Source organism: Apteryx mantelli, chromosome 4, assembly GCF_036417845.1.
Source record: "Apteryx mantelli isolate bAptMan1 chromosome 4, bAptMan1.hap1, whole genome shotgun sequence".
NCBI classification, from domain to species: domain Eukaryota; kingdom Metazoa; phylum Chordata; class Aves; order Apterygiformes; family Apterygidae; genus Apteryx; species Apteryx mantelli.
The window spans coordinates 63,363,046-63,374,597 of NC_089981.1; the positions used below are offsets into that span (position 1 = coordinate 63,363,046).

At 41.1% G+C, this 11,552-nt stretch overlaps 1 protein-coding gene across 2 annotated transcripts; it reads left to right on the forward strand.

The window, feature by feature from the left end:
* Positions 1-739: 739 nt before the first annotated feature.
* On the forward strand, positions 740-11,338 carry PNN (pinin, desmosome associated protein). 2 transcript variants are annotated; one of them, XM_067296764.1, is made up of 9 exons: positions 740-984; positions 1,445-1,516; positions 2,442-2,510; positions 4,011-4,083; positions 4,167-4,261; positions 6,339-6,414; positions 8,222-8,377; positions 8,473-8,611; positions 9,658-11,338. In XM_067296764.1, the coding sequence occupies exons 1-9, from the start codon at positions 872-874 to the stop codon at positions 10,941-10,943; spliced, it is 2,079 nt and encodes a 692-aa protein (XP_067152865.1). In that variant the 5' UTR covers positions 740-871; the 3' UTR covers positions 10,944-11,338. The 2 variants fall into 2 exon arrangements, with proteins under 2 accessions (XP_067152865.1, XP_067152866.1); XM_067296765.1 differs by lacking the exon at positions 1,445-1,516.
* Positions 11,339-11,552: the final 214 nt, after the last annotated feature.

The following is an 11,552-nucleotide window of genomic DNA, read 5'->3' on the forward strand; positions in this document are numbered from 1 at the left end:
AATTTTAATTAGGGGGTAGGAGACAAAAAAAGTCATCGTAGGTATCAGGAGAGCAACAAAAGCAAGTCAGTCCAGACGGAATTGTAAAGCCTTTAAATGGAGAACCGGTTGGTTAAGCTCCAGCTACAAAGATTTGGACCGTGAGATGAAGGCATGAGCACAGGAACGGGCCTGGGAGCGCCTCCGCAGCGCGGGCAGCCCCTGAGGCCGCAGGCGGCGCCGGGCCCGGGCGCCCTTCCGCGAGCCGGGGTCGGCCCCGCCGAGAGCACAGCATGACTTGGCAACGCGCCAGCGCGCGGCAGCCCTCAATAACGCCCCCACCTATTGGCTCCTCTGGCAAGGCAGGGCTCTGTAGCGGAGAGACGATTGGCCCCTGTCCGAGTCCCGCGCGCGCAGCTTTTTCTGCCTCCAGGAAACCTCTCAGAGAGTGGAAAAATAGGGCTAGTCTCGGGTGGGTGAGGACGAGCGCCCTCGAGGTGGCTTTCTGATTGGCCTAGAGGGAAATGACGAAGTGAATGCTTATTAACTAAGAACGACGTCACTCAGGAGTCCGTTCGTTGATTCTAGCGGTGGCAGGCAGAGGCTTTCGGTAGTTGGTTAGTCGGGCTGTCAGTCTGCATATGAGCGCTGTGATTGGTAGGTGCGTCCCGCGAGCTTTAGCTGTGGGGCGGGCCCTTGCGTCTCATTGCCGGATTATTGGTGAGCGGCGGCGGCTGACGAGGGGCTATTGGCTGCGCTGGGCGGCCTTCGGCTCCCGGAGTGGTGGGGGCCGCCGAGCGGGTCGCGCCGCGCCGCGCGTGGGCGGGACGTCTCTGCCCGTTACCCAGCGGTGCTTTGCGCTGGGCCCTGGTTAGGCCGCGCTGCTGGCGGGATGGCGGTGGCGGTGCGCGCGCTGCAGGAGCAGCTGGAGAAAGCCAAGGAGAGCCTCAAGCACGTGGATGAGAATATCCGCAAGCTCACGGGCCGGGACCCCAACGATGTGAGGTGAGGCGAGGCGAGGCGGCGGGAAGGAGGGGGGCGCGCACGGGAACGGCGCGGCCCGGCGGGCGGGGGGGAGCGCGTGGGGGGGAGCGCGTGCCGCGGCCGTTGCCCCCGTGGGATGGGGATGGGGTGGGGAAGGGGCAGGCCTGAGGGGCCGGGTGGCCATCGGCCGCCCACAGGCCGCGGCTCGCTGCCCCCGCGCTCTTCCTCGGGCCATCCCCCTCCCCTGGCGTGGGGGGCCGGCGTGGCCCCGGGCTCCCTGGGTGTGGGGGGGAAGATATTGCCTCCCCGTTCGCCTGTGGCGGGAGGGGCGGCCGGGAAAGGAGGGGCGGCCGCGGGGCGTGTGAGGGAGCGGTCATGGCCGCGGGCGCTGCTGGCAGAGTGAGGCGCTGCGCCCCGGGGGCGCCTCTGCACGGTGGGCTCGGAGGGGCCGGGCGCTAACAGCTCGCGCTGTCTCCTGCAGGCCCCCTCAAAGCAGGCTGTTAGCCCTCGCAGGCCCTGGTGGAGGTAGAGGGCGTGGGAGCTTACTGCTAAGGTAAGGAGCCGCAGACCTGAGCACCGGGTTTCTTTAACCCTTTACTCTGGCGGTTTTTTTGCTGTCTTTACACAGGCATGTTTTTTTGCTCGATCGCTTTGCTCACTGTAAATGACCAAGAGTCGTTGTTCAGTAAGCAGGCACCAGAGTCAGGCTGAGAGGGCTATGGGGCAGTGGGGGTTTTATGTCACAGCCTAAAATTTAAAGTTTCTTTTCATTCTGAGTTGTAACGCTTTGTGTTAAATTGGTAATTTTCCCTAACCCTTTCTGTATCTAGCCTGGAAATTAGGGGGAAAAAGAAATAATTTAAATTAAGAGTGGGGGGAGGGGAGGAAATGGTCTCTGGGATCTTGTTTCTTTGTACTGGTTCGAATTCAATCTTTTGGTAATTAAGAAAGTATTGGTATTCCAGGTGGAACAGAAACAGTGGAAGTTGACAGGAATTTTAAAACAGTAACAACTTTTGGATGTTTATGGTGGAAATTTATGTTAGACTAAACAAGTATAGGTAAAAGCACTAGTGTTTTGTCATGGTCCGTTCCTCCCCCCCCCCCCCCCAGTAGAGTGAAAGGGTTGTTTATTATATTGTGATTCTTTTTTAATTAGCTATTTTTGCTAAATTACAATATTAATCTGTTGGTTAAGACTTAATACATCTTGGCAGTTTTTACAAATATGAACATTTGAACCCAATGGAACAACTTGTTTGAGTGTAACTGCTCATTTGGATAAGGACAGAAATTCAGGTTTAAATTAGTCGACCTGTAGACAGTATGCATAACAACTGTATTGTTATACTAACAGCAAAATGATAATCATTGCCACAAAGACAAAATACAGTTTGATTGTGCAGGCTTAAGGTGGACCTGTGCCAGACCTGGGATTAGTCTGACCTGTTCTGAGATCACAAGTGGTTTCTTTTTAGGCGTGGATTCTCAGATAGTGGAGGAGGACCCCCAGCCAAACAGAGGGATCTTGAAGGTGCAGTCAATAGGTGGGTGCAAAAATTGATGCAGAGAACTTGCTTTATCAGAATAAGAGTTTGTAATAGTAAGTTTAAAATATTTAGATTCAATAACTGTTAATGACTGATGGCTGTGATAACTATCTTCTTTAGAGTTCACACATTCAAGGCCTGCTGTAAATATTTTTGGGTGCTAACATTTGACTGTGATGACCTTTTTTTTTTTTTCTCCATATCTTATAGCAATATAAAGATTCTTGCATGCTGGAGCGGATGAGGTAGAATAAATAGTAAACTTATTTCTGCAGTAGATTTAAGGGCTCGTGCTGTCTTTTGTATCACTCGGAGAGGGAACTGTCTGGGAAATGAAATAACTTTGTATATTTCTGATGGATACGAGAATCATGGGTGCCAAAACCCCTTCCACTCTCTGTAATCATGAGCACATTTCTCTTGCATACTTTGAGTGCAGTGGTTAAAAAATTTTTTTCCTTCCTTGTCAGTCCTGCAGGTAACTCCACTTTGACTTGCTAGATCTTTGTTGCAAACTGTAGTGTATTCAAAAGAGTTATCTGAATATGTTTATGGCATTAGCCACCAAATTCTAAGAATCTGATAAAGATCCTTGCAGTTTTCTGTTTTATTTGGTATATGGCCTGCGGCATTATATCCTGCTTAGTAGTCAGATTTGTTTTACAACGGGCACAAATAGCTAGAAGTATGCCTGAGACCTCCCTTTCAATGAATTGAATGCACATAATGTGACAATAGACTTCGATTTCAAGCTTTCATATTTCAATGCAGATTCATCAGATGTGGCTCTGGTTAGAGTGAACTCCATTCTCTCAGCACTTACGTGCAACTGTGTAGTTTTGGAAGAAAGTGAGGTTTGCTTTTGAATTCTTGAGTTATGCAAAGTGAATGCTGTGAAATGGCATTATTGGTGGTTCAGTGCTATGCCACAAAGCTAAGAGTGAAAGCCGAAAATAAGCTATATTTAACATGCTGCCTAGTTGTTCTTTGTTAAAACCTTGATTCATTCAAGTGCTCTGGACCCTCTCCTAACTTGTTTTGTAGCTACTCAGTGAGGTAATTTAGGTAGCGTTTCCCATTTGAAAATTCGTACTGATTTGCAAATCTTTATGTATTTAATATATCCCAGATTGCTCTTAAAGCTATAACCATTTTAGAGATTCTGAAAAAGTACAGACAAACGTTAAAAACAAGGAACAAAATCCAAAGATGTTCTAGAAAGTCAGATACGGTACTAACACAGGCTATTCTGTTTTACTTTATCATGCAAGTTGTGTTAAACTTTTCTCTCACCTGTCACACTGATTTTTACCAACAGTAGATTCTGTATGTAAAACAATTTGTCATGCACTTACCTTCAGAGTAATGGGGAGATTTTGTTGGAGATGTTGGACCTTCTGACTAGATATGCTGATTAATGTTTTTCTTCTGTTAGAACAGATGCTGTCTTTAATATCTGTTTTCCAGTGACCATTAATGCTGCTTTTGCTTTTTCAGGCTGGGTGGAGAACGTCGGACAAGACGAGAATCACGCCATGAAAGCGACGCAGAGGATGATGATGTTAAAAAGGTAGTACATGGCAAAGAGGAGCTACACAAAAAGAGGCATACTTAACTAGAACGTGAAAAAAAGTAGTTTGTTTTTCTTTGTAGCCAGCATTGCCATCCTCTGTTGTTGCTACCTCCAAAGAGCGAACACGTCGAGACCTTATACAGGATCAAAATATGGATGAGAAAGGAAAACAAAGGTATGCAGAAATGTCTTTTCAGCACTAATGTGATAATTCTGAGCGCTAGCACAGAAAGTTTTAGATTTTAAAAATATAATAGAGATGCTCTTATGCATCAGAGATGTTGCGGAAGAGATACAATAATGGTATGAACTTGGTTTAGATTAATCTTTTCAAAATTTTTAAGTGTTAACACATTATCCATTTTCTGTAAATGATAGGGGTTATACTTCTCAGGCCGTCTACAGGAATTAAGTTTTCTAGTGTAACTGATCATCTCCGAGTATGACAGAAATGTATATAGCTTCATTAGTTACTTAACATTTTGGATTGTTACAAAAAAAAAACAAAAGCAGAATTTGAATCTTGGGACACCTGCTCTGTTGTGTTTTGTACTATAGAAAACTATGCAAAAGGGTCTTGAAGTAATTAGTTCTTCCTCAAATATCTGTACAGTTAGAGAAGATACCAAATATCACCTGTAGCTACTCTGGAAATTGTTCTTTTAAAACAGAAAATGTATGTCATTTATGTTACCAATTAAAGGAGTTTTTTACAGAATAGTCCCATCACGTGTTTTCTCTTGTCTGTTACTGCTTTCATGCTTGCTATCATGTGTACAGTCTGGCCTTCCTTTTGCCTGCATCTCTTTAGTTTTCTCCTACTTATAATCATATCACCATTTTTCCTGTATTCTATTTGTGTTAGAGTAGCTCTTAAAAGTTCTTGCAGAGATCTGGTCTTGCTCTTCAGAAGAGGTGTTAGTTGCAAATTTGCTTTTCTGTATACAACCTCTTAGACCCTACCCACTCCAATCAGCAGGTTGCCTGGTGCTTCTTTTGTTTTATAGCAACACTAACTATGATTCCATCACTAGCTTCTAAATCCTCTCCACACAAAAGCAGTTCCAAAATTCTTAGTGGATTTCACAGAGCTTCTGGTGCAAAGAAGCTTGTCTCTTTGGAACTGAAGCTTTACTGTTTTGCATTTTGGTAGTCTTCTGGGAAGGTAAGAAAAACAGTATTTATTTGTCTGTGACTCATTTTATGGTAGAAAGAGGCTCTTTTAGAGGACAGCACCCACTGGACTCTGATTTAGCTCAGTGTCCTCTGGGACATGCATATGTCATTCATATGCAGATACCCTTGACAGAGAATGCTTAATCCCTAGCTCTTAATTCTTTCCCCCTTCTTGTTCTGCTGTTTCCTGTATGAGCATCTTCGTTTTCCTGCCAGGTGCGTGCCACTGCAGTAGAGTCCTGTGGCACTAAGTGAAAAGAGTAGCCTTTCCTTTCTCTCTAGTTAACTGAATTAATGTTTAAGGTGAGTAAAGGAGGAAGTCTCCTTCTTGGTGTAAAGACTTAATTTGTGATTAACAGGAAGGAAAAAAAAGGTGAAATTCAAGAAGTTAGTTATTCAGAAGAAGGGAATTCATTGAATGATTTTACTTATTTAAGAAATTTTTCTCAAAACACATAATTGGATGAAGGCTCCTTAACCACATCAGTGGATTTTTTTCCCCTCTGTTCTTTATTGTGAATTAAAGTAATTCTTGCTTCATCACACAGTGCAGTATGTCATTGTATAAGATATTGCTAAGCAGTGGCAGATAGTCTTCCACTCTCCTGTGGCTTCATTTCTCCTTAATTCTTTCTGGGAAGAAACTGTTTTTCATGTCCTTCAGAAAATGCCAGGGCCTTCCAAAGCACTGCTTATATTGATATATCACACTGTATTTACTGAGCCCTTTCTTCAGTACTCTTTGCTTTTGGAATGATTTTCTCTGTTTTTAATTTTTCCTTAGTGTCACCTTTTTCCAAACAAAAAAATTGCAGGCTTCCAATTTTCTCAGTGCTAACTCTCCTGTGTTACGGGTAAGAGCTATGTCTCACTCCTAAGCAAAACATGATATGTCACTGCAAATTATATCCTTGAGTGTTGGCACAGTCTGTACTTACTCTGTTGCTAATGGCCTTGAGTGATACTGAGCCTTTAAAAATAAATATCTCTGAGGTGGGAAAGTTTCTCTGATTGTTTATGCAAATAAAAATCTTGGTACTTAAACTGATCCTCAAACTTCTTTTGTTTTTATTCAGGAATCGACGTATATTTGGCTTGTTGATGGGCACTCTTCAAAAATTTAAGCAGGAATCCACAGTTGCTACTGAGAGGGTACATATTTTTAGTTTTATCAGATTCTAAATTGTAAATAATAGAACAATATTGCATGGCACAGGTTGCAGGTATTGCAAGTGTAAGAAAATTGGTAAGAGTACAAGTAGATTTTTGCCTGCTTTAATTTAGTTTAATCAGGGGATGGGGAGGTGGAAAAGAGACTCTAATGATTTCTTGACTTTACAAAAGTGTGACCATGACAGAAGTAATACAGCAATGTTTATACTGCTGGGTTTTGTTTGTTTGCTTTTTAAGTACAGTACTTTTTTATTGAACATGCAAAATAGGAAGTAGATGATCTTTCTTTTTGTTTACGTTATTTGTGGATCACTTCAAAGTAAACAGATAAAAGGAATAAAATTGATAAATGAATTTTTATGGATAAATTGAATTTAATCAGGTAAACTATCTAATCAGTCATAGGTTATTACTGTAGACAATGGTGATCCAGAATTGCTGAAGCAGTGCTGACCCTCGTGTGTTCCAGATGTTTAAATTATAACCAAATATACAAAGAGTGTATGGTTGTATTTCATCATTTGTTTGACCAAAAGCCAGTGGCTTTTTTTTGTATGATGTAGATGATGATAAGCATTCTTGTTTTAGTAAATGAATATGTGATTGTCCTGAAGTGAAAGCTTTACCTAGCTTAATAGTAACTTCAAAAAATCTTTTAACTTCAAAAACACTTTAAAAAGTAAAGAGTATGGTGATGACTTTATGCCTAGTATGCCTATTTAAATTGTGCAGGTTATGGTATTTGTTTACTGCTGCCTAAAATAGATTATGCAAGTAATAATAACCACTTTTAGATTAAAAATGGTATGTGAAAGTTCATGAGAAGTTCTGCTTTGAGGGGTGCATTGGAGGCAGCTATGAAGTCTTTATATTTAAACCTCTTCAGTGAGGTGTTAGCATAGCTGGCTTGCTATTGGTATTGATTTCTTTCACAGCAGTATTTGGATATCCTGCTGTTTTCTCTGTAACTAGTAGTGTAACACACAAGGAGTACCAAAGTTCTCAGTTGTCCGCTTGCTTTTAGAACAGGAAACAGTTGCAGGGGATGGCCTTGAAACACAGGCTCCTCGTATAACTTACAGCAGTATGTGTTTGTATAAAGCGACTTAGAGGAGTTTCTGTTCATTTTAACATGTTTCTGAGAATTTGTATAGGCAATGTTTTCTTCATACATAAGATCTTACTATAAATCAACTTAGAGGTCTGAGGAGTTTCATAAGACACAGCTATTTCTTTTTGTCCAGGCACTAAATTGTATATTTGTGTTAGACAACTGTTGTGTAATCCCATATGGCTGTCCAGGATATGTAAACAGGGATCTCTGGATTACAGTTATATATATATCTGTCACATTGTGAATACTTCTAGTATATTCAGTAGTTTTTTGGCTGCAAACACCAGTCTATAGCCTTTCATTTGTTTCTTGGGGAAGTTGAATTTTTTTCACTCTAAGTGGAGCTCCTGAAATCTATTTGTATTTTCTCCCTTTTGGAAGAAAACATGTTGAATCTTGAAAGTTCAAATGCAAATTGAATGGTAAACCTGAAGCAGATAGAAATCCATAGGGGCATATCATTTTATAGTATGTGTGCGCATGCATGCGCACACACAGATTTGTGCCAGCAAGCGGTGGCACTCTTTTCTTAATTACTTGTAATTCAAAAGCTATCTAAATTTCTTTTGAGGAATACTTTTAACAGTGTAAATACAAAAAATTCTAACTAGACCAAAATGGAATATTTTCTTGATTTAGAAAAAAATTAAAGTACTTCTTTATTTATCTTAGCAAAAGAGGCGACAAGAAATTGAACAAAAGCTTGAAGTACAGGCAGAAGAAGAAAGAAAGCAAGTTGAAAATGAAAGGCGAGAACTGTTTGAAGAAAGGCGTGCTAAACAGACAGAACTGCGGTTACTGGAGCAAAAGGTTGAGCTTGCTCAGTTGGTGAGTTTTAGTTTTGTTCTCTCTTTAGTTTTGTTCTTTCTCTTGTATAAATTATAATCTTGTGGATTTTACATTTTTTTTCTTTCGTTTCTCAGCAAGAAGAATGGAATGAACATAATGCTAAAATAATTAAATATATAAGAACAAAGACAAGACCCCACTTATTCTACATACCTGGCAGAATGTGTCCTGCTACACAGAAGCTGATGGAAGAGTCACAGAAAAAGATGAACGGTAAGCGGTCCATGTAATACATGACTGCTGCTGATCTTGCCTCCCTCTAGTGTTTGCTGAACAAATTTAAGTCTTTCTGCTTAGATACAGTAATTTCATGGTCAGAACAAACTGTAAATTGTTGTATGGGTGTTCATCATAACTGAGCAATGTTACTCCTTTAGTGACTTATTTTTGTTGGGTTCTTTGATTCTTTTACAAGGAGTCAAGAGGTGTATGTGTAATCTCAGAAGTATTTGTTTAAAATTTAGTCCTTTATATTAACTTTAGTACCCAGATGTGTGCCAGTGCAGCAACTTCGTTTTGAAAAGACAAATTCTATGGATTGAAGACCCCAGGAAACACAGGTTTTTACAAGGAGTTGAGAATCTTTCCTTAAGCATAGCACTAGTACTCTCTGATGATTTTCTATGTGGGTTTTTTGTTTATTACCTTAATGTGTGTTCATTTGTCTGTTTCGCAGGATGACTATATTTTCCTTTAGGAAAACAATTTAAAATACTGCGTGGTGATGGTAGTCTTACTGTTCTTTTTATTAAACTGAGAATTTTTCTTCGTTGTGTGGGATGGGGAATAAAAAGCTAGTTCACCTGTCTGAATAGCTTACCTTATTAAAGGGTTTGGGGGTTTTTTTTGTTTGTTCAATACTGATTTGTTTTTTGCTGACTCCTAGTGTCTCTTATTTGCCTTGGGAAGCATAACCTTGTTAATGCCTATTATATATAAATACCAGGAAATGAAGGTGGTATTTTGGTAAACTGTTGATTGGATTGATTTCAATAAAGTCAAACCTCGTTAGATTAGATTAAGGGTTTTGTTGTTCTGACACTCAGCTCAGCTGATTGTCCCCTTTGCTTTGTTTTAGTAAGGTAACCAGCAATCTTTTGCATTATGCATGAATAGCTTGCTACTTCAGAACAAATAGGGATGTAATATTTGTAAGTTAAAACAATTCGATAACTATTAGTGCATAGTTAAGGAGAAAATAGACTTCAGCTTCTGTAGATTATCTGTCTGAAACTTATATTTATGCATTTATTCTCCAGCACTCTTTGAAAGCAGGCGCAATGAATTTGCAGAGCAGATTAACAAAATGGAGGCCAGGCCCAGAAGACAATCTGTGAAGGAAAAAGAACAGCAGGAGGTGCAGACTGAAGAAAAGAAGGAAGAACAGAGCAAGGAGCAGGAAGAGGGTAAGGTGGCTCAGCAGGTGGAAGAGTTGGAGACAGGTAATCAGAACAATGATGTAGAAATGGAGGAGGTAGGGGAGGAAAAAGGAAAAATAGGTTCAGGGCATAGTGATGCAGAGAAAGAACAGGAAGAGGATGAACAGAAACATGAAATGGAGATTAAACTAGAAGAGACTCCTGAGGTGAGGGAGAATGACAAGCAGCAGGATGGTCAGCATGAGGAGGTCACAGCTGTAAAAGAGGAAGGTGAAAGTATTCAGCCAGTGAATAATGAGCAGGATGTGGTAGAAATGAATGAGGCAGATAGTGTAGAACCTATAGAAAATGAAAATGGCAAAGAAGTGGAACCAGAAACTGAGTGTGATGCTCAGCCAGAAAAAGTGTGTAATGTTCCTTCTCCTGAGAAGGAGAAAGGTATCAAACCAGAAATTGAAGCTGAACCTGAAGGAAAACAGGAAAAGGCACCTGAAGCCAAGCCAGAACCTGAGGCTGAGGCCCCATCTCAGCCTGAGTCTGTGCTATTGCCACAGTCACCTCCATTATCTCAGTCCATTCAGGATGCAGAGCCTCAGGCGGACAAAGATGAAAATGCTGTGGTGTCCATAAAGGTAGTTGAGGCACAGACAGAGCAGAGTCAGACACTGAGTGTAGAAATTAAAAGTAAGACTAGGAGTAGAAGCAGGGGTAGGGCAAGGAACAAAAGCAGTAAGAGTCATAGTCGTAGTAGCAGCAGTAGTAGTAGCAGTAGTACTTCAAGCAGTACTAGTAGTGGAAGTAGTTCCACAACTGGCAGCAGTAGTAGTCGGAGTAGTTCCAGCAGCAGCAGCACTACAAGTGGGAGTAGTAGCAGGGACAGTAGCAGCAGTAGCTCTACCAGTAGTGAAAGTAGAAGTCGAAGCAGAGGAAGAGGGCATAACAGAGATAGAAAACGCAGAAGGAGTGTGGATAGGAAGCGAAGGGATGCTTCAGGAGTAGATAGAAGTCACAAGTCCTCAAAAGGTGGTAGAGATGCAAAAAGCTCAAAGGATAAAAGTTCAAGATCTGATAGAAAGAGGTCTATATCAGAAAGTAGTCGGTCAGGCAAGAGAACTTCACGGAGTGAAAGAGACCGTAAATCAGACAGGAAAGACAAAAGGCGTTAACAGAAGAGACCAAGCTTCCTTAGCCTAATCTTTGCAGCAGAAGATGATTTGAGTGAAAGGATTCCTTGTAAGGAGGAGGAGAAGGCTGCCTTAAGAATTGCATGCTGTAAAAAATCTTTTGGAAAAATGCAGACTGTTTACCAGGCATTCTTGTACTTTTTACATAATTTTGTAAAAGGTGATCTATCAAAATTATGTGAAGTTCCTGAAAATGTAAAAATAAAAGATTAACACTCCTTTGCATCTTTTTTTAAATATCCTGTACTCATTAAGATCCTCTGTATATTTTAATAGGTAAATCTTTAAGTTGGTGTGATCACTTCTACTTCTGTATCATACACTTTTTTTTTTTTGTAGAAATAAATGTGCTTTTTAAATAAATTGTTTGAGATGTCCTGTTGACACTTAAATTCTCCTTTTAGATCTACATATGCAGGGAGACAATGTGGCAATAATCTTACTTTTCCCCTCTATTCCTTGCAAGAATGGGAATCTGAAGTCCCATTAAAGGGAGTAATCTCTCTCTAGTGCTGGATAGGAAGGGAAGGTAATCAGCTGGATATATACCTTTTGTTTTCTTCTGTAATCACACATTCTTACTCAATTCTA